The sequence below is a fragment of the Watersipora subatra genome, chromosome 3, assembly GCF_963576615.1.
Source record: "Watersipora subatra chromosome 3, tzWatSuba1.1, whole genome shotgun sequence".
In the NCBI taxonomy this organism is placed as follows: domain Eukaryota; kingdom Metazoa; phylum Bryozoa; class Gymnolaemata; order Cheilostomatida; family Watersiporidae; genus Watersipora; species Watersipora subatra.
The window spans coordinates 67779156-67806319 of record NC_088710.1 but is presented as its reverse complement, the minus strand read 5'-3'; the positions used below and the strand labels follow the sequence as shown (position 1 = coordinate 67806319).

Below are 27164 nucleotides of genomic sequence, written 5' to 3'. Positions count from 1 at the left end.
CGCGGTCTTTCGCACGAATATTCAAAAATACTAACAGGTGTCAATTCTATCGGCCAAACACAACCTACTAATGGATGAGCAACATATTAATGTATCCGAATACCTCATATAAAACAAGCCAACCATGTTACATAATAGTTAATATCCACTTTTTCTCTGGAAATATGCCTGTCCGCGGTTTTTGGCCAAGAATAACCCGGGTTCATTATACACCAAAATGTCTCTCACGGGTTCCGGAGGTAGCCCGTACTGTAAATTAAGTTCGGGTGTCATGCAAACCTATTGGCCAATATTCACTTACGTGACTTTTTATTAGCTAGCAAAGACCATTGCCTATAACAATGATACGAAACCATTCCGCAAAGTGGAACTAAGATGGCGCCCGTAAATTGTTGGTGGCATAACTCTTACACTCGATGGCTATGTTGGTGTATAGTGAACCCTGGTTATTCTTGGCCATAAATCCAATTCTGCTCCACTCCAAAATTGTGCGTTAGTCGTGGCCTTTATTTTAGCGAATATCTAGAGTCTTAGGCTAGATAAAGCACAGGCTATAAACTAGCTATTGTGATACATTTTTTTCGACTCTCAAGCTAGGACTACCTTGGTGAACTATGGCTGCAACAAAGCAAAGGCAGTTTGGCTTTACATTTTTGCTTTTTATCCCATTACTAGCTTATTGGAGTTATGACACATTTGTAAAATGGTATACTCGAAAAGGAATTAGACAAGAGCAACGCGGTAAAGGTTAATACCTAATACTAATATTTTTGATGCATTTGATGTAAGCTACAAAACGGCCGGTAGTCACAGCTTTTTGTTTGTGAATGTCAGATCACAACCACGTGTATCTTCTTATAGGATATATCATTACTGGTATATTTTTGATAGATTTTTGTTTCAATTTTAATTGACAATACGATCATTTTTCACCTTATTTCAGATTCGCCTGCTTAGTGTGATCAATGATATAGGCTACAGCCCCCCTGTGGGCTGTATATCATTGGTGTGATTGTGATTTCCCAAAAATCTCATGAAGTAGCCATATCTTTATAAGGCAAATTCATATGTAGGAAGTAATAACGTTTGCTATTCAAAAATATTATTGGGAGAAACAAAATAAAGGGAAATGAAGTTGAAAAATACGTCAAATGACAGCAAAGTCGATGTAGGAGAGAATTGACTTGTGCGGCTAATAATCACCACTATATAACTTCTCTCAGATATGTAGTTAATTTGCACTAGTCAACGAATTTGCAGAACATTACCAGCTGGCTAACTGTTTGCTACTACTTGATGGGTGTCAACATAGACGAATTGGTTTATATAGGTTTTGCAAAATAACCATAAGAGTGAGTATGAGAGCTACTAAAATATAACAGAACGTGTGTTAAACACTGATACAATGTTGTACTGGTAGTTGATAAAAGCAATAGTTGCATAGTGTTGTTGCACAAATAGGTTATTGAAAATATACAAAATGAGTCGGAGAATTAACAACTCTGTGTATCTAAATAGCTGAATATTTATAAGATATTGTGTATACTAAATATTACATCATATTCTCTGGTAGCTGCTTGCTTTGGCGCATAGTTTTCAATCATTGGGCTATTGGTGCAACTTCAAATTGTGGTTGTGGTTTCTTGCATTTACTGTGGATAACCTCATTTTGTTTATCATTTCCTCCTTGCAGTCATGCTTGTGAAATTATATTGGTATTGGTCTTCCACAATGAAAGTCAGCCGACCTGCCAAGCTTTGTAAACCCTCATCCTATAGCATATTGATATGTGTAGCATGTCTTCTTTGTGTCACCAATAGTGCTTCATCACGTGAACATTCAGTAGTTCATCACTATATAGCTGTTTGCTATATTTATACGTATCTGTGTATTTGTAGGTAATCATGTGGGGATAAGGCATATAATATGTTACCAGCCTAATGCTGAGGCTTTACCAGATGATCTGACTAAATTAACTTTACATACTAAGGATGATCATCTAAACTATCCTATATGTGATCGAAAAGAACAATTGATAGTTTCTCCTAAGCGCTCCCAAATTGAACTTTTTCCTTAGAATTTATAGTTTTTTTTTCTAGCCCTTTCCTCATTTTTTTCATTACATCATTAAGTGGCTGTTTGCAATCTTAAATACATTGTATTTGTTTTTAGAAATACTGATAATGATATGTTCCGTGATGTATACTTCACTGTGATACATATTGCACTGTGATACCTACTATGCCGTAATGTACACAACACTGTCATGAATATACTACACTGTGGTACATACTGTTATAGATGATTTAGTTTTATATTCAATTTTTTAGCAATCTTTGATACTTGTATGCTCTGTGATACTGTATACCCATTTAATCATGTTAATAGTTTTTTACTTTTTCATCTATTTATTATTACTCATGATTGTTTACCCTGTTATCTTTGACTATAATTTTTCATAATATCAGAATTGAGCGAGATAGCTGCTTCAGCTGACACTAGTGATGAAGCAACTCAGCAACAACTTCAGGCTGCAGACGCTTTGCTGACTGCTGTAAGCTACAGTAAAGCCTTTAGCAACATATTGCAAGGAGTTATCGGTCCTCCAGATTGTCTTGTGATTGTATCATTGCTCAGAAGGGATGATACGAAAGGACTGATCGACGGGTTGCAGCTTGTTCTAAAGCTGTCTGTGACAACTGCTGAAAATAAGGTACTCGAAACAGAAATCATATCTTATATGCAAGCTGATTTTTGTAAAGCACCATTTTCTTAATCCTAAAATGTGAAAAGGCATGTCTCATTTTTCAAATCTAGGTATATAATATTAGGGAATTGGTTGTATAGATTTTAAAGTGGCATTGTCTGCACTTGGATGCTGTTTTTATTTTATGTACAAAAGTTTGTAAAATCAATAGCAAGTCGTTTTGATTTTATGCCATCATCGAATCATATTCCATCATCTGATCTTTGACGGTAAATTTTTTAGTAAGTTCGGTCCTATGTAAACCCCATATTTAATTTACTTCACTGTCAATGGACAAAAAACAAGAGTTGGTTTTTTTCAAGGTTATATGCGATATCTTTTAGTATAACTAAATTCTTTCAAATTGTTTGAATATTTGGGACATCTGCATCACTGTTTAGTTCAAATACTTGTTATTATTGACTACCTGCTAAACAAACTTTCTTTGCAGATTATCTTACTAAAGAATGGAGTTGGAGAAGAGCTTTGTAGGCTAATTCGCAGTCACAAGGATTTGCCTACATCGGTTTCTATACTCGTCATCAACGCCATCAACAACCTTTCTTTGAGTGAGGGTGGACAACTTCAATTTGCCGTAAGGATTAATATAATCATTTCAAAGAATAATTATTTTGTTGTAAACCTAGACTATCAGAATCTGCTCCCAATGCCAAAGGTTAATAAATATTTACCTTGCTAGAAAGTCATTTATCTCTGAATATCTCTTATGTTACAGAGTCTAGTGGGTCCTTTCTTAGATGTGTGCATGGGAGAAGACAACTCTTTAGCAGTGGCAGCATTGCAGTCACTTACCAACTTATCTGTGACTACGGACTGTCATGAAAGTTTTACAAGAGTCGTACAAAGTCTGTACAATCTGTTGGATAGCCACTCTGACAGACAGATACAGGTGTGCAAGGTGTTAGTCAACTTATCCTCAAACAGTACCTTGGTTCCATACTTGCTCGCTGCAAAGGTATGTTAAATGATTTATGTAGTATTCTCACACCTCTTCATTACATATGTAATATGCAGATTCTTATGCAAACAACAGGGTCTTTAAACTTGTGTTGGATTTTTATTACTTTCTTACATGATATGATTGCCCAAATCAGTGCTCATTCAAAAATGTTTAGTAACCTAGTAACCAAATATTTGAAAAAAATTCTCTTTGTATTGATGTAATTTCATTTTTATTGAATTTGGAGAAATGCAGAAACGATATTGACTTTGATTTAAAAGCATGTAAAGTGGTTTGGAATTTGGATTGAACAACTAAATTGAATTATGAAGGAACATGTTCCCAATTATCTCTGTTAATGAATGTAGAGGTAAAGGTTACACAAGCCGCTTAGCCCTATTATAGTCGAGCCTCAACTTGCAGTTCCTTTACAGAGTTTGTCAACAAATGATGTCAAATTCAAGCAAAAATGAAAAGTTACATTCAAAGCATTACAGTTCGGTTTCTGGGCAATGGAATAAATCAAATGAATTACAGTGTATGTTTACCCTAACAGTTGGTTCAACACACTGACTTTACAGCTAGATCCTAGTACGAATTACTCTCAAAAGTAGTTTTAGTAATATGGTTGTTATAAAATGGTAAGGCTCAGCGTAATGATAAATGTTGATAGGTTCAAACAATAGACCGATGCAAGGCTTGAGAAATTCCAATTACAAAATGGCGGACAGTAACCTTAGGCATGTTAAAACATTAAATTTAGATGCTTGCTATCCTTCACTTTCGCGTATTTAGCCATTTTTCCAGCTGCATGAATACTAATACCCTGACAGTCCGAAGTGTCGTGAAAGATGTCAGGTGTGCAATAAAGCGCAGAAAATAAGTATATGCACAATTATTCCAGAATGCAGCTAGCTAGGTTGGGTTTGACTCTAGTGCAATGCAATCTTATTCCCACTTTTCAACCGCAGCTTCGGACAGATGGGTAGACACGGCTCATATTATAGTAAAGATTTTATCGAACTTGCTGAACATCCAACTTGTTTCTTAAAGGTTTCTTTCTGTAATCAAGAAGTTATCAGATGTTTCCAAGTCATCATATAGCGATATCATCTTGTATTTTGCACGCTAGGTGGCTGATTTTTTTTGTTACATATTATTTGACATGAACAGATAATTTGATTTCAGTCAAATCAGCTCATAGCTGATTTAATTTTAAATGTTGAAGCGAATTAGTCACAGCTCTGCCACACCATTTCAAACAACGTAAATAACTTAACAATTATTGTGCTGACTAAGGTGGATGGATGCTATTGAATCCACCTCTCATCTTTAAAATGTTTGTGGAAATATTTTTCACCTTACTATATGTACACAATAGTTAGATCGGAGGTAATATCCTAAGATGTATCATGCAGATGTGAACTGTATACTGTACCTTTGCGGGAATCTTTTCTTATTGTAACTATAATGCTACTTCTGCCCATTCACTGTATGAATAAACTGGATGATTTCTGTTTCTCAATACTGATTACCATTAGTAGTTGCATAGTATATAGGAATTTGTTGTGACAGTCACATAGTAGATACAAATTACCACTAGTCACACAGTATGTTGTTATTACCTGTAGAATTGTGTCGTAGAGCTTTTTTGTTGTAATTGACTCATTTTCTTTTCACATGTTCAAATATATTAAGCCCATGAATGGATTACTTAATTTAATTGCTAGTAATGGTTCTCTGGAATGTTTATTTATCTGCCAATTTATATGTTAAAGTTTTCTTTTTCTAGAGGCCGGAATGCTCCTTTCAACTTATTGAAGCAGATGATGCCCTTCGCTGGCTGCGGTTCCTTGTGAACATCTCTCATATAGTCCTCTCAGAGGGCATCACAGATATGTCTTTGCCAACCATCTACAAAGCAGCTAGTCCTGATACAATGTACTCATTTCTCTATGGAGTAACCAACCAGAGCCGACTTTCTAATCTGCTGCTCTACAAGAGATCTCGTGGTGATGAGGAGCTCAACCAACTACACAATGAGTTATACAAGAATATTAATTTCAGAGCTTTGTCTGTACCTGGTTCGTAATATTGAGCGTGTAGGAGCCTCCCATTTATTATACGAATCTCCCTACTCTTACAGTTAGTCAAAGATTTTTGTCAGTGTCATAACTTGTTTACCTGCACCAGGATGAAATGGAGAACAATTGTCTAAAAGCTACATAATTACGAATGATTTTTGCTTTTTGCGATGATCTGATATTGATAGTTAATATTTCTTTGTACTATTTAGATCAATGTGTGACTCTGCAGCGTGCAATGAACTATTGTTATATTTTACTCAAGGGCAGGGCACTGATCAGTTTTAATAGGACATTCAAGTCAGCCAATTCATTATATTCCAAGAATCTAACCTACAACAGACATGATGTTGCTGCCAGTAGTCCGACAATGGCTACAGGCTATCAATCTAAACTAGACAGTCTTGCAGACTGTCACTTGCTCTTGTCTTCTTTTAACGTGACTGTTCGATTGAAAACCATCTACAAATGTAAAAATATAAATCTCACCGTGAACAAAACACCAGCTTGTAAAACTGCATAATGCTAATAATACTGAGAGTGTACCTATGCAAGACTGGATGCATGGTTCATAACACTAATAGACATGTACAATTGATAAACTACAGAAAAGATGTTTAGATAGATCATAGAGGTAACTTCTATCGTAAATTCATGAGGCGTCAACCTCAGGGATAGCAAAAAGTTGTGTAGACCTTAATAGTTTCTCTTGGACACTCAAATAACTGAAATGCACGGCTGCAAAAGAAATTTGGGCTGTGTTTATGTTTCATCGGTCAATATTTACGTGTAGATCTTATTAAAAAATATGTATTCTAGAGTTATGCTACTTTACAACTAGTCAGTGGTCAGTCTAATGAGAGCATGAGCAGCCTTGGCCGCGAATAGGCTGTTTTAGGATAGATCTTAAAGTTACAAAAAATGCTTTGACATACCAAGGCAACAAATATAACAGAATAGTTGTTTCAGATCAAAAACAACTATTGTGTTATATATCTATTATGTTTGATACGTAACAATTATAGCTTTTCTTGTAATTCAAATTATGTTTGAAACGTCGATATTACTATACGAGCAGCTAATTGACAGCATGTTATTAAGTAGTCTTGTGTATTCAACTAACAAATTTCAGGTCACCTTGAAGCGTCAGTTTTCTTGTAACTGTCTTATTGTATAATGTAAGGAAAGAATTGTGCATTATTATTATTATTTAGAGCAGCCGACCATAGAATTGTTGGCGTTCGAATCCTACATACAGAACAGCCACGCCAAAGTTAGCTGAATTTCTCTATTATTGTATGGAATCCAGCTAAATCATTGCCAAAGCAGATAAAATACTACCCTCACTTGTATATCGGTTAATAATTTTTAATAATTATGCATTTTCGAAGACTTTGTAGACATCAATAAAGGATCACTATTCTAGCAATGTGTAGGTGGAACTTGTTATTCAAAAATCAAATCACGCGCTAGTTTCGCTAAAACATGATCAGTGCCTTGGTGAATGTACCATTGAAATGTTTTGGGCATACTGTGAGTAAAAGATCTGTATACAGGAAATACATGGGTTGAAGCATTTTGGAGCTTAGATTAGCAATTTGTAAACAAAAGGGTCCAACTCTCTATAAACAACAAATGACTAGTCAACACCCTGGTTGTTTTTGAGTCATTGCCAAATATTTGTGTACATTTTAGCCAGTTACAAAAAACTAATTCAAATGACATGAAATTCAGTAATTTCACATAAGACAGCTTTGCAAAATGATGCTCACAGATTGTTTCACACGAGCAATGCCCAACAAGACCTTGAACCTAGTGGAAATATGGATCTATCTATGGTAATTAGAAGGAGTTGTCAACCCGTGAACCCAAATAATTTGGGTTCATGAGTTGTATCTTGAACTCAAATAATGACACATAAATATAACACTTTTCCCAATTGTTATCAATTGGATCAGCAACTGAGCAACGCTATTAACCCAATGAAAATGAAAAACGAACAGATGAAAATTTCTACAGGGGCCATGCATACCTTCTCCGTTGAGCTGTCTGAGTCGACACTGAAGTAACCATTTCTCTCAAACTGGAAGCAAGTAAAAGGTTTAGCACCCAAGACTGAACTGTCTACCATGGCGTTATCCAGGACTTTTAGAGAATCCTGCAAAGTATTTCATAGAAAGCATTATCCTGCGAAAATGACCAGTAATGAAATACTAATATCATACATTAGTTGTCAGAAGTACCGCCAGTAGGAAAACATGTTGGTGATCAGTAGATTTTTACCTTAATTGATACGCCTTTATACTATGGTTACGATTAGGGCCATGAAGGAAATCAAGGGAGATCCCATTTTTTGACATGTTCATGCTTTATGCATAATATTTTTTGCATGGCTTCATGAATAATAAGTGTAAAGGTATGACTAGTGAATATTGTGGACATGGAATGGGCCAATGTCTTTTACTTCATCAAACTGGAAATCTTCCATCAAGAATTTGACAAGCAGATGATGACGTGTCACTGTTTGATTAACTCTGCTACCTTACTTTAATAGAAAATGTTCTATCCTATCCAACCTTTTTGGTACCAGAATAATTATTGCTATTTAACAGTTAAAAAGAAAGACTTCAAAAAAGAAAATTTTCTCCAGAATCCTCTCCAAAAAATCTTTGTTAATCACAGATGAGAATAACAAATCTGGTAAAAACATTTCTGGTTGTCAACGAGTTCAGACTCAACAAGCACTTGCCTTGCCTGCCTATTGAATGTTAAATATAAAAATTATCAAGACTCAAAAGGCTTGTCTTTTATATTTCAGAAATACAGCCTTTAAGAAAAAGATATATTAAGTTGTCAAGATTAAACAGACTTGTCTGCCTGTATTGTTTGGTAGAGATACAGTAATTGGATAAATGATTAAAACTTAATCTTTTTAGGCAGAATTTATATAAAAAGAAATGATCATAATGATCTATACGCAGCAGTAGTAACAGCCTCATACATGTATTCACTCCAAAGCTATGTTTACCCAGTAGGAACTTTGATGCAACTGCACAGACCGCTCAATCTTTCAATACCTTGTTGACATCAGAGAGAAATCCTCCAGGTACCTCACTTGCATCTTCTGGATTTTTGTGGAAGAAAAGTTTCTCATAAAGGCGCACTTCACACATCAGTGGTTTGGCCACCCAGTGTATGTACGCCTTGGGTTTGACAGACGAGTTTGCTGCAAGCTCAGCGCGAACTATCAACTCAGTAATTTTTCCAGTCGGATCCTGTGTAAAAGAAGCGCATTATTGAGATAATAGTCAACAACAGTCACAAACCTCCAGTTTCATCCTTAAATAGCCTCGACATGCCTTACCTTTATTACATCTTTAACCGTGACGATGGCACCGACATATTTGATTCCAACAGGCTGAGCTAGAGTTAACCTTTTGTAGTTTTTATCAGCTGTCTGTAAATATTAGCATATTGCATTATTAGCTTACACATTGAAGTTGTCATAACCTTGTTGATTATTATAAAAGGAAGCAACTTTTAAATACCGGGCTGTGATGTTTTGACTAAGCGTATCGAATACAGAGTTTTATAAAACAGCGTGCTGCTCCACCAAGAAACAATATAAAAATATGTTCTTTAGCCAATTTTGGACTCCTTTGAGCTTATATACTATATATGGGGATCAGGGTCTCAACTGAAATGCTAAGAATCTGTTATGATCATGTTAGAGGTTCTGTTTACAATTGTTGTCATATCTGCAGATTATTTGTTCAACTTCATCATTGAGCTCTGCATGCATTGTAGGGACCGGCTACAGCAAGGAACACTTTAGTTCGATTGAAAAACCTAATTTGAACTTTCTACGAATCAACAATGCTGGTATGAAGGAATACCTCTTGAAAGTCGGAGCGTTCGATATAAAAGGTGTATGAGAAATTGACGTTATGAGATCCTCTGGCTTCATCAGCAGGAAAGTTGGGCACGCTGAGACTAAGCGGGAGCCCATCGACTGGTTCTTCAATGGTAACCTTGAGTGGTTCAAGAACTGCCATAGCTCTGTGTGAGGCAGAGAAACAAAAACAAACGATGCAAAAAACAAATATGACCTACTCGCCCTGAATTAAATGCCATTAAGCGACGATTCTCAATGAAATAAAAGCTTTGTTGGTCAATATCAGTTGTGTTCTAGTCAAATACCTTTTTATTCAATGGGACCAATGTATAAAATGCTGAATGAAGAGATATATATATATATGCTTTCCATATAATGAAAAACTATAGCTCCTGTAAACAAGTTGACACCGTGCAATAGTCATTCATCAGAATATTGCCCAAGCTCTGACAGGAAGTAGAGACAATAAAGTGTCAAGTAACAATAGTACAATAGTATCCAGCCACTCCATGTGTGACCCTAGGCAAATCGATAGATATTTGTAGGTCACTGACATAGTTAGCCATCTTGGCGATAAGCTCATTCAAATACGGAGTAGGTAAACAAACTGACAGGTAAATGTTATACTGAGAACGGGAAAACTTCCTCTAGTATCTTGTTGACCTTACTCAGTGAAGCTGTACTAAATAACAAGGCTGATAGCGTCGAGATGTGATGAGAATATATGCAGGATGCTGAATAATGATTGTGCAAATAATAGCCTCACTAAAATTTTCCTGCCTCACACACTACACTGTGACATTGTAAAAGTGTAGCGATACATGTAATTATTAGCATTAAAGCCACAATATTGTGTACAGCAATCTACAAGTAGGCCTACTGTATCAGCCATGTCTGATGGAGGCAGGCATGTATTGTGTACAGCAATCTAAAAGTACTGTATCAGCCATATGTCTGATGGAGGCAGGCATGTATTGTGTACAGCAATCTACAAGTAGGCCTACTGTATCAGCCATGTCTGATGGAGGCAGGCATGTATTGTGTACAGCAATCTAAAAGTACTGTATCAGCCATGTCTGATGGAGGCAGGCATGTATTGTGTACAGCAATCTACAAGTACGGTATCAGCCATGTCTGATGGAGGCAGGCATGTATTGTGTACAGCAATTTACAAGTACTGTATCAGCCATGTCTGATGGAGGCAGGCATTACAGACTTCACACCAAGTTTTCACGTCATACAGATTAGAGGTGGAACGACACACGAGACATCTCGAGTATCGACCTGTCTCGTCCCGGATCGATCTTGTCTCAAGCTAACTATTGCCAAACTTGAGGCAGGAAATAGAACTAAAGCGCCTGTGCACGGCTGTTAAAACATGGCTGAGATTGATTTATCAAAGGAAAAAGAGTTATTAACCAAAATATAAAATAGTGTAATGTACATACATACCTATTTCACATTTTTAGGGAGTTCAACTACATGAATAAGAACTAAAACTAGCAATCTGCAGTTCATTTTCTCAAGGATATTACTACTAACAACTAGTCCAACTACTACCTTACTACTGTAAGACCACAATCAGTTTTATTTGAGCTTTATTCAGACCACAATACATTTACAAATCAAGATGTTTATAATAATTATTCTCAATCAAGCTCAGAATTCTTAGAAATATATAACTTTGCTATTTTAAAGCGGTTTGTGTCACTTGTTTACAAAAAATACATGCATATTGCTATTAAAATGCTGTATTTAAATCGTTTACACCAAGAGAAAATTCAATTTGAAAAGAGGTTAATCAATTTCATACATTAAGTGCGCTAGTCCTTGTGTAGTGAAATCATCACCAAATGCTCATTATTTTACTGTCTCGTGTCTCGAATTTTTACAAGACAGTGTCTCGAGTCTCGTCTTAAACTTAAAAACCTGTCTCCTTCCACCTCTAATACAGATACTGACGTTTGCATAGCCTAGAAAAAACTATTAAGAGGAGACTTTCACCAACCTGCAGGCCTTGACATTAAGCACCTCTCGAACGCATGCCTCGAGCATGATTGGATCAATTACTGTTTGCGCCATGGTGACACCAACCTTTGCACAAAATAAGTTGATGGCTTCAGGAGGGAAACCTCTGCGGCGTAACGCCGTTAAGGTAAACAGACGTGGATCATCCCAGTCCCTAGAAATAGGTATAAAATTGCAGAGATAATCAGCTTTTACACAGTAGTTTTGACATGAAGATAGGAACCAGTGGTCGGTGTTTACTGTTATATTCTTATGAAACAGCGTGAAGAAAAAAATTGTAAGCTGCCCAAAAAATGCCAGAACTAGCAATCACTTTGCATTATCAAAGGATAGCTTCATCTAGAACTCCAAGCTTGAAACTAGAATACGCTCAGTTAATAACGGCATATTATCAGCATGCAACTCAGTAACCGACTCTCACTTACACTAGCGAAAGTTTGCACTAAAATAGCCACATTTGTTTTATATTATTTCATGTCTTCATACTTTCAGATTATATTTCAAATTTCCACTTTCCTCCTTTTCACATTGAACCTTTTGTGTTGGAAATTACTTTCAAGAGTTGAAACTTTGCTTGACTTTAAGATCATATGTTAATAAATTGGCATGTTTTGGCAATTGTAGGTAGATATTTGAATGTAATCTGATAACCACAGTGAAAGATGAAAAATTTTAAAGCAGTGTTTAACAAACGGCAAAGAAAAGATTTTTAATGAAAAGTTATTAGAATACAGAGTAGACAGCTGTAAACGATAAATAGTGCGTGTTTAGTTATTCTTATTACTAAAGCGAAGAAGCTGATATTAGCTGTAATATACATATAAACATTAATAAAGGCCTACTAACTGATCTCCAATACACAAAAACACACTTTTCTAACGATATAATTTCTTCAAAAAAATTATAAAATATTCACCATAGATTTAATATTAAACGTTTTAAAAAGTCAATGCTAGGAACCATAGTAGTGTGAACGAATGTTGATTTTACAAGCAGACAGGTATAGCTTTAGAAAAGTACTCCTGGCCATTATTATAGCAATTTGGTTCAATTAGTGCTAATCTAAGCTAGTCACAAATCCTTCAAAAGCCCGTATTCTAACAGTAAGATATATATGCTAAGTCATGGCTGTTGAACTTTAATATAAAAAGAATTTTAGATCCTGTCTGACATATGAATGCGCTAATGCTGTTATTATCACCAGCTGGAAATTCCAACTATTGCTGCATTTGTCTTTTAATTTGGATCTTTTCTTCAGGGTTAATCCATTAACACCATGAATCAAATTTTGGTAGAATTTCCATGACATTTCAATAAATTAGGAAAATTCCAACATATTTGCAGTAATGCTAGTAATAAAAATCAGCATTTCTCCAAGTTATAAGAATTTTAGAAACTTTTCCGAATGGCTGCAGTTTGGAATAATTTTGATGTTGCAACTATCTTCATCCAAATCTTTTGCGAAGAAGTATGTTGGGGACTACTGAGTACACAGTTTAAACAAAGAAGCAGAACTATATAGAGGGCTGAGAGTAGGATCTAGAGAAAATATGAATTTAAAGATAATATTCAACTAATATAATTATGCAAATACTATAGATGAACAGTAGACACTCTTTTTATGTATTTCCATGTCATGTAAATAATTTATGAAAAGCTTTTGCTTCATATTATGTAAGAAATTCCATATAATGTGTAAAGCATCAAGTCGGTGCAAGTTCTCAAATTTGATTTGAATAACGAGAGTCCCATAGCTAGCCTTAAAAATATCGTTTTCTCTCTTGCCACACTTGAGATAGAATAGGATGTAGATGAGTATTTCTATTATATATACTAGTACCTTGATAGTCTGGTGTGCCATCAGAGATCGTCAGGTGTGCCAATAAAGCAAGGAGAATAAGTGTGTGCACAATTAAACAGAAATACCTAAAGACGGTCGATTGGATCAGGCCTTAGTGTGTCAGCCTAGCAAGCTGAATGCCAAATTCTGGAGTCTCGTTGAAAGCAATATTTCAATCTGACCTCTAACCCCAGCTTCAGGCAGACTGGTGGACAGACAGGCACCGCTCTTATTATAGTAAAGATATATTTTTCTTTTACTTTATGTTAGACATATATAATATTCTTTCTTTGCAGCATAGAGCTTACTGTGTAGAAAAAAAGTGAAAGAATGGATTTAAATTGACATTGAAGGTGTGTCCTCCCCTCAATTAACATGAAATTTATGTAATAATGGACTGTAACCCAAGTGCAAGTAATAATATTAAAGGGAAAAGTTGTCGATACAAACCACTAATACTACAGTTACTGTACAGTCATTAAATTAAAGTATAGTTTTTCATTTCTGGAGGGCCAAGGGGTGAGTTTGGAAAAATCTTAAAATGGATTAGGTTATTTACATGTACGGTATTTTACTGTTTGTATAACGTAAAATCCTTATAATGTAAACATTCTCGGAATGGATTATTTACGTTGTAGGAGCATCTATTGTTCTACTGTATAGTATCGTATGTAACACTGATATATACCTTTACTATATAGGTATGTATAGTATTGTGTGTAACACCAATTACCTGACACACTCATTCTCTATAAGCTTGGCAATTTTACGTTTAGAGACAACAGCATAGTGTAAATTGAGCCGAGCATATTCCCACTGCACAGGGCAGTACACATCTATGGCGTTGCACAGCCAATAATACGATGAGCGCCTGTAACAGATAGGCACAAGATATTTGTAAGCAGCTGCCAAACCTTTTCATAATTTATTCTGCATAGCATGAAGAATGAACACTCATCCCATAAATATTCATGCATACGATAGGTATAGACAATGCTGAAACTGTGAGAAAGAATCAACAACTCAACAGGTTTAACTGGCCAGTCTTATTCAACTATAACATGCTTATACGCCGTGAGCGTGTCTGTGCAAGAGGCATAAATCCAACACAATAGAGAACGGTACACTTGCTAGATATAGGCCACTGCCTATGCTGTGACCTTGCAACGATAATGCATTCACGCTACAACAAGCCTTGGAGGAAATGGAAGACTTGAGAGGTAGGAGTGGGTGAGTAGTGGGTGAGGAGTGGCCTCTAAGACGACAAAGCTATAAATATTGGATGAAGGTGTGATGCGTTGCGTGAGACTTGCATCAGCTTGAGTCAGCAACTATTATCGACAGACTATTTACCAGACTAGTTGACAACATACATCCGCTCTTTAGTATGCAAAAACAAATGCAACCAAAGAAGGTTCTAGTCGTATTACCATAGGCAAGAATTAGTCATCAATCGGAAACCGTCTGTACAGCCCAGCACAAAATCACTTATCTGGCGTGTCACCACAATCAGCTTATCAAGCGCTATCTACTATAGACTTGCACGCTTACTTTTCTAGTCAAGTGCAGCCAACTCCTCAATGTAAATCTTAAGCCCTATACGATTTGATAGTTGAATTAATTTCTGAGAATAATAGAAGAACAGTAGAAGTTAACATCCAAAGTCATGCGATATTCCTTATACAAACTCAAACCCAAGCACTGTACAGCTATAAGCAAGTCCAAACAACAAACTTCAGGCAGACCTAAGCTCTTTCTGAATAGGAAACTCAACCCCCATCATATGCCCGGCTTGCCTAAGTGAGCATGACTGGCCTACAGCAGTCGTCTACTCTCATTTATCTGTTACTACTAGGCAATTAGAAAAAAACAAGAACATTTTAACGTGAGTAGTCAATGATTTACCTGGCCTGAAATTCTTTAGTACAGAGAGAGTGGGAGATGTGCTCGATGGAGTCGCAGAGACAGTGTGTATAATCGTAGGTGGGATAGATGCACCTAGAATGGCAAGAGAGACCCTGAGTAGGTGCATAGCAATCATATAATACAATGCAAGTCCAAGACAACACACAAGCCAAGCGCAGCCAATGAATGAGACAAAGTAAACTCAAGTACCGCCATAAATAACAGCAACATATAAACAGCCGATAGATATCTCATCTCATTCACTGCGCTTCTCAATTACTCCACATTCCATTTTCCTTCCTCCTCTTCACCTCTTTAGTTTTTTTACCAAAACAAAAACTACTGAAGGTAATTTCAAATTATCCACTAGCGGATCATTAACTATTTGGAGAAAAGCAGTGCAGGAAATTCCTAAATGCAACTAGCAGCAGGCTTGACACATCGTCTCTCGCTGCACATGAATCACACGGCTACAAAATAGCATGAGGGTAGAATGAAAAGAAAGATGGCTGATGTGTGTACCATTCATCGCCTGTCCTATGGTGGGGCACATATTTAATTCTGTATGCCACAGGGTCGACTTTACCATCCTCTAACGTTGTCTTCATTCTTAGAGTTGCCTCCCCTTCATCAAACTTGCCATTCTTCATGTCCTAAAAATGAGCAAACAGATTAGTGAGGGTATAAGAATGGTTGAGAAAGATTCTAAGATGTTACTGCATATAAAAGATTTGAGAGAACAAAAGATTTTTGAATATTATTGAGAAATGAAGCTAAAGAGAATTTTAAAATTAATTCTACTTGTACATTCTTTGCAAGCTATTCCGTGTGTCATGGCAGCGTGTAATCACTCTGTCACATAAGTAAGCAACAGAGCGACTCTGCCAAGAATGCAAACCTGTCCTAAAATTAATACTTATGAACTGACTTGGTTATAGCAATGAAAACATTGCAAAGAATTTAATAGCTGGAATGAGATAAAAACAATAAGTGAATGCCTGTCAATAAGGCAAGTCAATATAGTCAATTGAAGCCCATTGTAGTGACAGAAGGTCAATAAGGTAAAATATGTCAGCAGTTGCTCAGCCATACTTCTCAATCAGGCGTACAATTGGCTCACTGAAGTGTGCACTAGCACTTATGCTCAGCTTCACTATCCAAATAGCCAACATTCAACCTCTAGAGCCAGATAGCAAACACTCAATCTCAAGAGCCATATAGCAAACACTCAACCTCATGAGCCAGATAGCAGATGCTCAACGTCGAGAGCCAGATAGCAAACACTCACCCAATGGGCCAGATAGCAAACATCTAACCTCAACAACCAGGTAGCAAACACTTGATCTCAAAAGCCAGATAGCAAGCTTCCGACATCAAAAGCTAGATAGAAAACTCCCGACCTCGAAAGCCAGATAGCAATCACATGACCTCAAAAGCCAGATAGAAAACACCTAACCTCAAAAGCCAGATAGAAAACACCTGATTTCAAAAGCCAGATAGCAAACACCTGACCTAAAAGCCAGATAGCGAACACCTGACCTCAAAAGCCCGATAGCAAGCACCTGATCTCAAAAGCCAGATAACAAACACCTGATCTCAAAAGCTAGATAGCAAATACCTCTCAAAATCCAGATAGCAAACATCTGAACTTAAGGGCTAGATAGTAAAGGCTGACTTTGAGCAAGCAACTAGGTCATCACTCAATTTATGTTCAGTTTTGAAGTTATACAGGATCAGATATGAATTTTCATTGTTTTATAACAAGTACACTAACACAATATCTTAACATAGCATTCATTATGCATTGCAAACAGTTATATTTTATGGTAAGACAGAAAACAAATTAAAGCTTACTGCTTGTCTGTTCAGTGAAAATAATGAAATGCGTACTTGAAAGCTAACAGCAAATATACGCTGTGAGATAATTGAACTCAGAAAACATATGTCATTTGCTTAGTTGAAAGAAAGTAACATGAACACATTATTGTGTTTTTCTCCAATGTAAAACATGCATAGAATACCTTTCTTATATGACAGGGCAAACACAAAAAACTGCAACGGAACATTCATAGACATCTAGTATGTCACTTCAATAAGACATTTACCAGTTATAGGCAGAAATATTTTGCATGTTGATAAATGCCAATTATACTAACTACTCTATCCGTTCCCGTTAGCTGATAGATATGAAGTGACACCAGAGAGGAATGCTTTAAAATACTATATTTGGTACAACAGGCACCCTTGGAATATTATAAATTTCAGTTAAAAATTTAAAACCTAGCAAAAGGTTTGGACTTTCAGTATATACCAATCATACAACGGCAATCGTGGCAGGTGCTTGTTAACTCAATGAAATGCGATGATATTATATACATCATTAAAAGGCTAATAATCTTTTCCATACGCAGTAGGCAAGCCCTGAAACAATAACCCGAGTTCTCTTTAAAGGACTTCTTGAGCAGTGCAAATCCATCGAATTTCAATTTTATGGTAGAGGGTGAGATGAGACTTGGTAGATTAGAAACAGAGAGACTAGAGTGAGTACACAAAGAATCGCAAGTGCTAGCAGTGGGGGAACCAATTAACAAAGTAACTAATATGGTCATAAAACTTTAGTTGCTCATCAAATTGGCAACCGCAGATAAGTTCATGTTTTAGGTAAGAAATTCACCGACGCCATAGCACGTGGGAGTTGTCTGACCAAAAATAAATGCCATTAGCGATTACAAGGTACCCAAGTCCTAACCTCGAAGAGCCTGAGACTCTCCGCAACAGGTCTGTCCCTCCACGGAGATGGTGGTGGATTCTTTCCTTTAATATCCTCATGTTTCTGGTGACAGATATAAGCTAAGTCTCTCTCTATTAATCGCACAGCCCAATCATAGAGTTGCTGAAAGTTGTCGGAAGCATGCGTAATCTTCCAAGGCTTGTACCCTGTAAAATAATAAAACTAGATGCATCTACCGATGAGAGGTTTTTTGTCTGTTGGACTTATTGGCAGAGAAGATATCAAGCAAAATTGTTGGAAATTTGATTTAAGAATATTTTGTGAATGTTTTTATGTAAAAACAACATACACGCAGGGCTTAAATTGTGTTAATCGCTTGTCAAACATATTTTTCCACATTCGCGATGCAAATTACAATAGAGTTGGAACTAGGCTACTCTAGTAAGACAAGCTTATACAACATACACTCAGATACACTGCGGCTCCAAGATACTAATGTCCAAATCTGGCTATAAGGAAACTAATGAGTAATATTCCTGACATTTGTTTAATATGACATCATGCGGCCTCACTATTACAAGGAACAATTAATGCTGCACAAATAAGATTTCAAAGGGGATATTTCGAATAATTTTGGCATCGACTATGGCACAAAATTACTGACAGTTTCTATTCAATACAAAAACAGAGCAAAATGACCCATCCAACCTTGTGACTAACTACTGCAGCTATGGGAAAAGCAATCGTAAATTAGCTGATCTCATGACCAGAACAAGATAATTGGAAGCAGGGTTTGATCTTATGACTGTTCACATGACAGGGTGGTCTGTCATCCTGTGAAGATAATCATCTGGAGGCATCGTGTTGCAAATAGTATTTACTCATCAATGACTTCGAGTATTGCTTTTAGCTTATATCTGATCAATGGCACTGCAGTGAATAAAACATCTAACCAGATATGAGAAAAGTTCACAAGAATAAGAATCCTCCCTATATGTAAGCGGGTGCCTAATCTTTACCAGGCTAATTATGCTATCTAACAAGGAATAAGCATCTACGAGATGCCTCACTTTTCACTTAGCTAACATCCTCTGACAGAGCGTGTCGAGCACAAGACAGGATATAATATAACATGCACCAGCACTGGTAGTTGCCTAAAGCATGCATCCAACAGGCCACTAATTAGCCTGAGAATTGGCAGAGGCAAATTTTGTCTTGCTAAACAGTCTCCCGCAGCCATGCATACAAATCGACTCATCTGCCATGACTAGCATCGCTCAGCTAGATCTTCCAGTCTCACATTGAAATCAATGCATAATCAGGCCAGCTAACTAGTTATTAGCCTTCCATCACCCATGATTCACTAGTCATCAGGAAGTCTCATATCCGACGAGACATCATGTCAGCGCCGGATCAGCTTGAAGTGTAAGTTGAAGTCTTTGTGTCCCATATGCCACTTCGCAGGAGTAGATGGCCTTATCAGTCAGACAGTTGCAAGGAACACAGTCAAGTGCAAAGAAGATTTAAATTATTCACTCAAACTAATTAAAGACAAAACTATAAATTGTTATTAAAATTCTGCGGTCTTTTAGATTGTTGGTTAAAATGGATGAAACTCTGAATGAAAAATCTGGAAGCTAGAAGTAAAAGGCATAGTCGAAGCGGTAGGTTAGTAAAATGGATGAACAGGATCGAGGGAGTAGAGTAAGTTGATTTGCGTTATTCAAAGTACCCATCAGTTGTCTCAAAGCAACAGCTGTTGAGAACTAGCTATTGCCTTATGACAACTGTTGCTGCCAGCCGTGAACTCTGACAACAAAAAAGAATTATATATTACATCTAAAGAGAACCTTTGACATTTTTTCTAGCGGCAAAGACATGCGCGCATCCATCCAATTGTTCACCCAAACCACCTACGTGAACCTCTCTTGTCCGAGTAGTACAGACAAACCATTTCCATGGTGAGAAACATTGAGCAAGTTGACACATATCTGACAAGAGAATATCTCAGATATTCCAAGTTCTCACTTGTCAAGTTTTAAAATAGATGATACTGACAAAAAGCCACCAGGAATTACAATCCCATGAATAACACAGCATAACAAAAATACCAACTTCATACAATAAACATGAAAAACTAATGTAGTGTGACTATGGAATGACAAAATCATCCTCATTGTGTGACTATGGAATACTACGTAACCATGGAATACCATGTGACAATGAAATATCATATAACTATGAAATACTGCTAACTGTGGAATACCGTGTGGCTATGGAATACTATGTAACTATAGAATACCGCGTGACTATGTAATACCGCATGACTATCAAATACCATGACTACATAATAACATCTTATTCTCGCATTAGCAAGGGATGCCAACTTCATCATGTATTCCATTATCATTAACTGAAAACAACAATGAAATACATTCTTGGCTATCAACCATTGGCAAAAATTTAATGTGTCATTTGCTATTTTCAATCATCACCAATGACATGAATCTATCAAAGATCTTGCTATCAAAGATCTTGCTATCAAAGATCTTGCTATCAAAGATCTTGCTATCAAAGATCTTGCTATCAAAGATTTCGAGCCCGTGTAACAATTAGTCATGAAGGAGGCTTTCTGCAAGCAATTGATCACCTGGAGAAACCTTAAACCTCATGACAAAAAGACTATCGCCATAGACAACACGGTAATCATAAATTATTATCGCAGTATCTCCAGCAATGTATTTGAAACTTATACGTCTATAGATCGAAAGAAACAAGAAAAGACTAGGACTATAGATGAAGGCAGCATCATGGATTCAATGGTAATGACTGGCTAAACCGCTAGAGTTTTTTCACACGCCAACAGAATTTTGCAAACAGATTTCAATAATTCAAATAATTCTTATTACTTATTATTGTTAATTCTTTAAAAATCTTCCACCTAATATCGGTTTTCTTAGCAGAGAACGGTATTTTAAATACTATATGTCAAACCGTTTATTTGATTTTAGTAGCTAACTGTTGCACTTTTTTCTTTTTTCGTTTTGATTCTTGTATGGCATAATTTGGAAAACATTTCACTTTGAAATGAAACTATTGCTAATAAGGTAATAATATAAATATACTGTTTTACTATGAATCTTTAATCATAATATTATGAGTTGAAGCCTGAACAGCGCAAGCATTTGGTGGAGGACTGATTAAGTACCACACATTGTTGAGCCGCAGCACTGCTTTAGAGCTAAGGCTAGAATAATTGTGATGTAACATGAGCATGGATAAAAACACCACTAACAATGGTGATGTTAACCATAATAAAAAAACTTCATGATGTGACACTTCATTGTGGTCTCCTTTATTTTTTACTGCCTTCGTCATACACTCATTGCCCTAGGTAGAGTTTAATCGTAGGTTGTAGAGTTGCGTCATAATCAAGGGGGTTCTGTCTCATAGGTCAGAAGAGCAATTGTGGCTAAATGGTCTTGCTTTCACTCCCTGCCCTATGATTGAACTTGGGTCTTTTAAATAGTATTACGTAATGGGCCAACCAAACACCCCACATCATTGACTCATATACATTCTTCCAACTCATCCGCACATATCAATTTAACACCTACCTTGCAGTCACCTTATTGCTCAGTGTCTGAAGCGGAGGAATACACTGTTAGCGTAATGTGATAACGTAATGTGCGTACCAAAATGCATTAAATTTCTACAAAACACTATGTCACAGTAGTCATAGACAATGACTATGTACAGAGTGGGTGCGAGATTACGGTGCATCATGAGCCGCCTGTTTATGGGGTTGTCAAAGCACTCCTTTCATGCCTTACTCATTCACTCGACCCAACCCAGAGTAGGTTTGAAAAGAGGCCAGCTTATGACGCTAGCCTGATAGGAAGCATAGCAGCTGGCTGGAATTTCTTTTGTCTTGTCAGAGACGGATGCCTTAAAAAGAGTAGGAGAACTAATTACATTACATATGCGTGTATGTGTATAGAAATACCTAGCCATTCCACCATCTCCCGTATAGATGTAAAGAACTTCTCCTCCTCCTTCTCCGGGTTTGTGTCATCATAGCGAAGATAGGTGACCCCTCCGCAGGACTGAAAAAGAAGAGTTTCACAGGCTACACAATAGAACTATGATAAAGCCAGATATCTCACCACTCATTTACAGCGTCACAAGGGGCAATCAGTGGACAACTCCTCTCAACATATGAATGTAGGTTTCCAAACGTATGCCAGACAAATAGAATCACAATTCCCTTTAAACTACTCTTCCTCAAATAGAGGCTATTACTTGAAAATATCCAACTATGTTCACCTTGGCGTATCCAAAATTAAAGTTAATAGCTTTGGCATGACCAATATGGAGAATTCCATTCGGCTCCGGGGGAAACCTGGTTCGCACCTGACCACCGGTTATAGCGAGATGAGAGTCCAACAGTTCCATTGTTTTATCAGTTATGATGTATCCATCTGTCTTGTAATTCTCCCCTATAGCGGATGACAATACATGACATAACAAGGGTACTTAGCTTAACACTGCTCAGGGTTTATGTAAAACAGTTTACCTCTGGTGTCAATAAATCTAAATGAAAATGTTCAAGCCGACTAGTGATTGGCACAATGCTGCTAAGTGGCATATCAATAATATTAAAGGTTGACTTGCAACAAAATTACAAACATTATAGTTATTTGGTATCATAAGACTCACCATGTCTTACTCTGGTGGCAAATATGTGGAAATGTGATCACAAGCTATTAAAAGCTCAAAAATGAAACGCCACCGTAGATTGGAATCTCTTTATTTCGATGACGTAGCCACGAAATTTGGTTATCGTCTTGTCAAGTATGTTCTCACGTGACTTGAAAGGCCAATACAAAGCTCAATATAAAACTTATCGTAGTACTAGTTTATGACAAACACTTCGAGTTTTATCGAAGACCCCGTATCAAATATAGATGCTCGCTACTTTACAGTTTTGTTTCGGCATTATTCAATCGTCAAGTCGTAATCTGATCATGTGACCCAATACTTTGCAAATAATTTCTACAGCACTTTGCGATTATCACAAGTGACCAACAGGCTCGTCATGATTATCAGACAATGATATGTACCCCTTCGAGGTAAAGCTAAAAAATTAAATGAATTTTTACGGCAAGTTATAAGATATCACTGCTAAAAGTGACAGCAGTTACAATGACGATAAAACAGACGCGTAAGAACAATAGACATGGTTTTATTGAATGCGTGAAGTATATTTGTGAAAATACTTCGATGAATGAGGTTGTTTGAAAGTGTAAACAAAAACCATCTCCTACAACTACGTCACATTTGAGCCGTTTTGAAAAGAGAATTCAAACTACAGCGGTCTCGTGTGGCTGCAATTAACTGTTCGTTTTTTAGCTTTTAAGAGCTTGTAATCACATTCCCACATGTTTGGCACCTACAACACAACAGAGTAAGACATGGTGAATCTTTTGATACCAAATAACTGTAGTGTGAATTTCGTTGCAAGTCAACCTTTAAGAGTTCATAATTTAAGTAACTCGCAAAATACTAGCACTAAAACAATTTATAAAAATTTATCTGGACATGAAAATATTAAAAACTGCTATTTCAACCTCTAGTATTACGAGCTGCTAATTTGTGTGTGTCACATGTGATGTGTGTTACATGTGAGAGACCGATAGCATAATACTTCAGTAGAAAAAATAACAATATAAGAACGGTGTACAAAAGATCTTGTCAACCATAGAAATAACCGACGAATCGAGGGGAAAATCATTGGTGACACTGCTTGTTTCAATTTAGTAAGACCCTCTGATGAACAAAGAGAGCTGCATCAGATAGCGAATTGATGGCAACCGCTTTCTGTTGTCCGTGACTACAATCGCCATGTAAAACGGAGAAAGAAGGCAGCTGCAGAAGCACCTGCACGTCTAGTTAGCTGTTAAATCAACTGATAATTATTGCTATAGAGACTACACTTGGCTATACAAGAGTAAATCAAAGCATAAACAGCTGACAAACAAATTGTTATTCCTACACGTATACGAACTATTGATGAGGGCTTGAATATGCGTATTAAACGCGCTTGTACCATAGATCTAGAACGTTCCATAGCATCCTTTGGGATTCCCTGATGTATGAGTATGAGCAATAAAAATGAAATAGAGATAACTAACTATAGTTTGGCAATTCTTATTAGAATGAGGTCATATTAATTACTCGTTGGCCTAATTAATGTTAGATATTATTTTGCCCTTAAAACTGTTAATCTGATCTAACAGTTTGGAGATCTGGAGCCATGTACTAGTATATTCGATTTTTCAATGGCTCACTGTAGTTTTAACATGTATGGTTTTATTCACAGGTTGCACTAAATCTACACTTGATACTAGGTTTCTGTTTAGTCTCTCACCCGAGGCCATCAGGATACGGATGCTAGTGGAACCATTCCTCTAGAAATACTTATGATTAGGTAAAAGCGCATCCTTTGTTAATAAGGCTGTATAACAATCAGTATTTACTAAATTGTACCATTAGCGTTACAACAGAACTCAAAGACTGCTGTTTTAGGTAAAGCAAAGAAATACAATATCCATTTTGAAAAGTAAATTATTTAAAATTAATTTCAAATTGGAGTTGGCAGCATAGTCTTAAACGTATCTCCTTCAACACTTATCACTAGGGTATGTGAGTCTATGAAATTGCTAGTAACACTTTCTATAAGACACCATAGAATGAGTAAGCACCATTGTAACACCATGTGCGGTACATAACACGAGTCTGCAATACTCTATGAGAACAGTCACGAGTCGGTTCTTATCTTCTAGAACAATGAAAGTGTGCCTGGTTCAGTGATAAGTATAGTACGACTCATGTCCTCACAACCCTTTAGAGGCTTTATAGAACATCACAAGCCTATACCATCCACCAATAAAGTAATCACCAACTAACATAATATTCGTGCAACAGATAATGCAAGTAGATCTATGAAATTTTGTTAAGAGATTGAGTCAGCCCTAGACAGAGTGTTGCAAGTCTGTATCCCTACAAAGGCGATTGAACAAGGATATTTGCTATTGTTCGTAAATAGTTGCTATTGTTCTGAAAATGGTTTTTTAATTAAATTGAATTGGTTGGTTTAAAATTGGAGTTCATATAAGTTAAAATAAGAGAAAGTATGAGCGATTTTACTTCAAGCTTAAAGGAATCAGATCAGCACTGTGTGGTTTTGTGGTTAAATGGAACCACTACTTACGATTACTTTAGCATACCAATTTAAAAAAAAAACAATGTAAATGTCGAGCAAATATTTTACTTTACACCAAAAATGATTTCCAATGTACAATATATGACCTTCCAAGTTTCTTGATATTTTGCAGTTTCATAAGTGGAAACTAGAAAACATGAAAAAATTTAAAAACTATAAGACGATGACAAAGTTAGTTTAAAACTTACCTAGTCTGAATTAGAGTAAGTTACATATCTCAGGTTACACTTCCTGTTGAGCTATTAAAGATGCAGTGGCACATAAAAACCTTGCATTATACATTATTAGTTCAGTAATTTAGTTTTTTTTTAAATAAATAATTCAGTTTTTATGTTTAATTTTTTACAGTTTTATATAATTCATTCGGTTAACACTGAGTAATTAATGAGTTGGCTGTAGATTAATTAATGGCTGTAGATGTTGCAATGAATAAAAAAAATTACAAAAATTACAGTGAACTTTTATGAGAGTCTTTGATCCAACACGTGATGGTTTTAATAAACGAAGCAGATCTCATAATAAATTAACTTCGTATGTTGAGGTTTTAGTGCTATTTTCTTGATTCTTATGTGAAGAAAACTATACGGGTGTCTGTGTTGTTGGCTGTTCATATTTATAGGGACAAACTAACTGAACAGTACAGTGATGACAACTGTCAGCTATTACAAAAGGTTGGCTAATGTTGACGACTTCATATATAATAGATATGAAAGCCGCTCTACTGTGCTAGAGGCACCTGATGTGGATCAGCAATAGTTCCTGTAAGATTTGACCTTAGCTCCAAATAACATGAACTATAGAAATGATAAGATCATCAAACATGCTGAACCGGAGCTGACAGATACCTGGCTTGTGGAACTTGAGGGCGCTTCCCATCATCTCACTAAAGCTCTGCACTGAGCCATCAGATCTCACTACAACATATGGAATGGTTGTAATGAGATCACTACATACATGTATGACATGTCTGCTGTTGTAAGCGTGCCAGCATGTGACAATAGCCCTGACAGCGCTGACTCATGATATTAATGCTAAAGGGAAAACACTGATGAATGATGAACAAATCTAATAAAGATCCCTATCGAGTAATGTAATTTTTCTCTTCCCTCTTCTGCTAATGTCAGCTCAAGCTCGCCAGAAAACTTAGTTTATATTTAGAACATTTCCACTGCGTAACAAATTGATGCTAATTGATGCTTAATGCAATCAATATTGAAGATAGAATTATGGCGCTAGGAATTCCCCGAATGTTTCGCCACCAATATGTCAGCCAAACTCTCTGTGAAACTGCAAATGTAATACCTTGCCAGCTAACATTAAAAATATAACATTCTAACAACAATAAAAACTGTTGCAAAGGAACAAGAAATTAAATGCCTAAAACTTTCTACCGTTAGGTTGAAAGAGATAGAAACACGGAGGAGGTTTAAATTGTATCACACGTCTACTAATACCTAGATGCATCATAGTAATAAAACAGCATCACATTATTCCCAGAAGGCGTATTACATTAGCAATATAATGCAGACACACAAAAGCTGACGCAGCAAGGGGTAATAGCTCACTAACCTCCAATACTTGCGTCTTCTTTTTTCAACGCATCAACTTTAGGAGCCTTTGGCTGCTTTGTCTTTCCTTTGTTTGACTAAAATACAGAACAAAAATATATAAAAAGGGTTTCTGCTGAAA

At 36.4% G+C, this 27164-nt stretch overlaps 2 protein-coding genes across 4 annotated transcripts in view; one reads left to right on the top strand and one right to left on the bottom strand.

The window, feature by feature from the left end:
- Positions 1 to 613: 613 nt before the first annotated feature.
- On the top strand, positions 614 to 6018 carry LOC137391343 (armadillo repeat-containing protein 10-like). Of its 3 annotated transcripts, none has more exons than XM_068077789.1 (5): positions 614 to 741; positions 2469 to 2713; positions 3198 to 3341; positions 3483 to 3722; positions 5500 to 6018. In XM_068077789.1, the coding sequence occupies exons 1-5, from the start codon at positions 615 to 617 to the stop codon at positions 5797 to 5799; spliced, it is 1056 nt and encodes a 351-aa protein (XP_067933890.1). In that variant the 5' UTR covers position 614; the 3' UTR covers positions 5800 to 6018. The 3 variants fall into 3 exon arrangements, with proteins under 3 accessions (XP_067933890.1, XP_067933891.1, XP_067933889.1); XM_068077790.1 differs by having other exon boundaries at positions 614 to 747; positions 3483 to 3656; XM_068077788.1 differs by having other exon boundaries at positions 614 to 747.
- A 62-nt stretch (positions 6019 to 6080) lies between these two features.
- The window catches only part of LOC137391787 (glutamine--tRNA ligase-like), a 39002-nt gene continuing 17918 nt past the window's right edge, over positions 6081 to 27164 (bottom strand). Inside the window, exons 7-20 of the mRNA XM_068078320.1 lie at positions 27045 to 27120; positions 26321 to 26389; positions 22517 to 22689; positions 22197 to 22296; positions 18209 to 18396; positions 15982 to 16112; positions 15460 to 15552; positions 14288 to 14425; positions 11695 to 11868; positions 9688 to 9850; positions 9156 to 9248; positions 8869 to 9066; positions 7824 to 7949; positions 6081 to 6253 (exon numbers count right to left, since the gene is read on the bottom strand). Coding sequence (XP_067934421.1) covers positions 6206 to 6253; positions 7824 to 7949; positions 8869 to 9066; positions 9156 to 9248; positions 9688 to 9850; positions 11695 to 11868; positions 14288 to 14425; positions 15460 to 15552; positions 15982 to 16112; positions 18209 to 18396; positions 22197 to 22296; positions 22517 to 22689; positions 26321 to 26389; positions 27045 to 27120 — 1770 coding nt within the window. The 3' untranslated portion in view covers positions 6081 to 6205. The remainder of the gene's footprint in view (positions 6254 to 7823; positions 7950 to 8868; positions 9067 to 9155; positions 9249 to 9687; positions 9851 to 11694; positions 11869 to 14287; positions 14426 to 15459; positions 15553 to 15981; positions 16113 to 18208; positions 18397 to 22196; positions 22297 to 22516; positions 22690 to 26320; positions 26390 to 27044; positions 27121 to 27164) is intronic.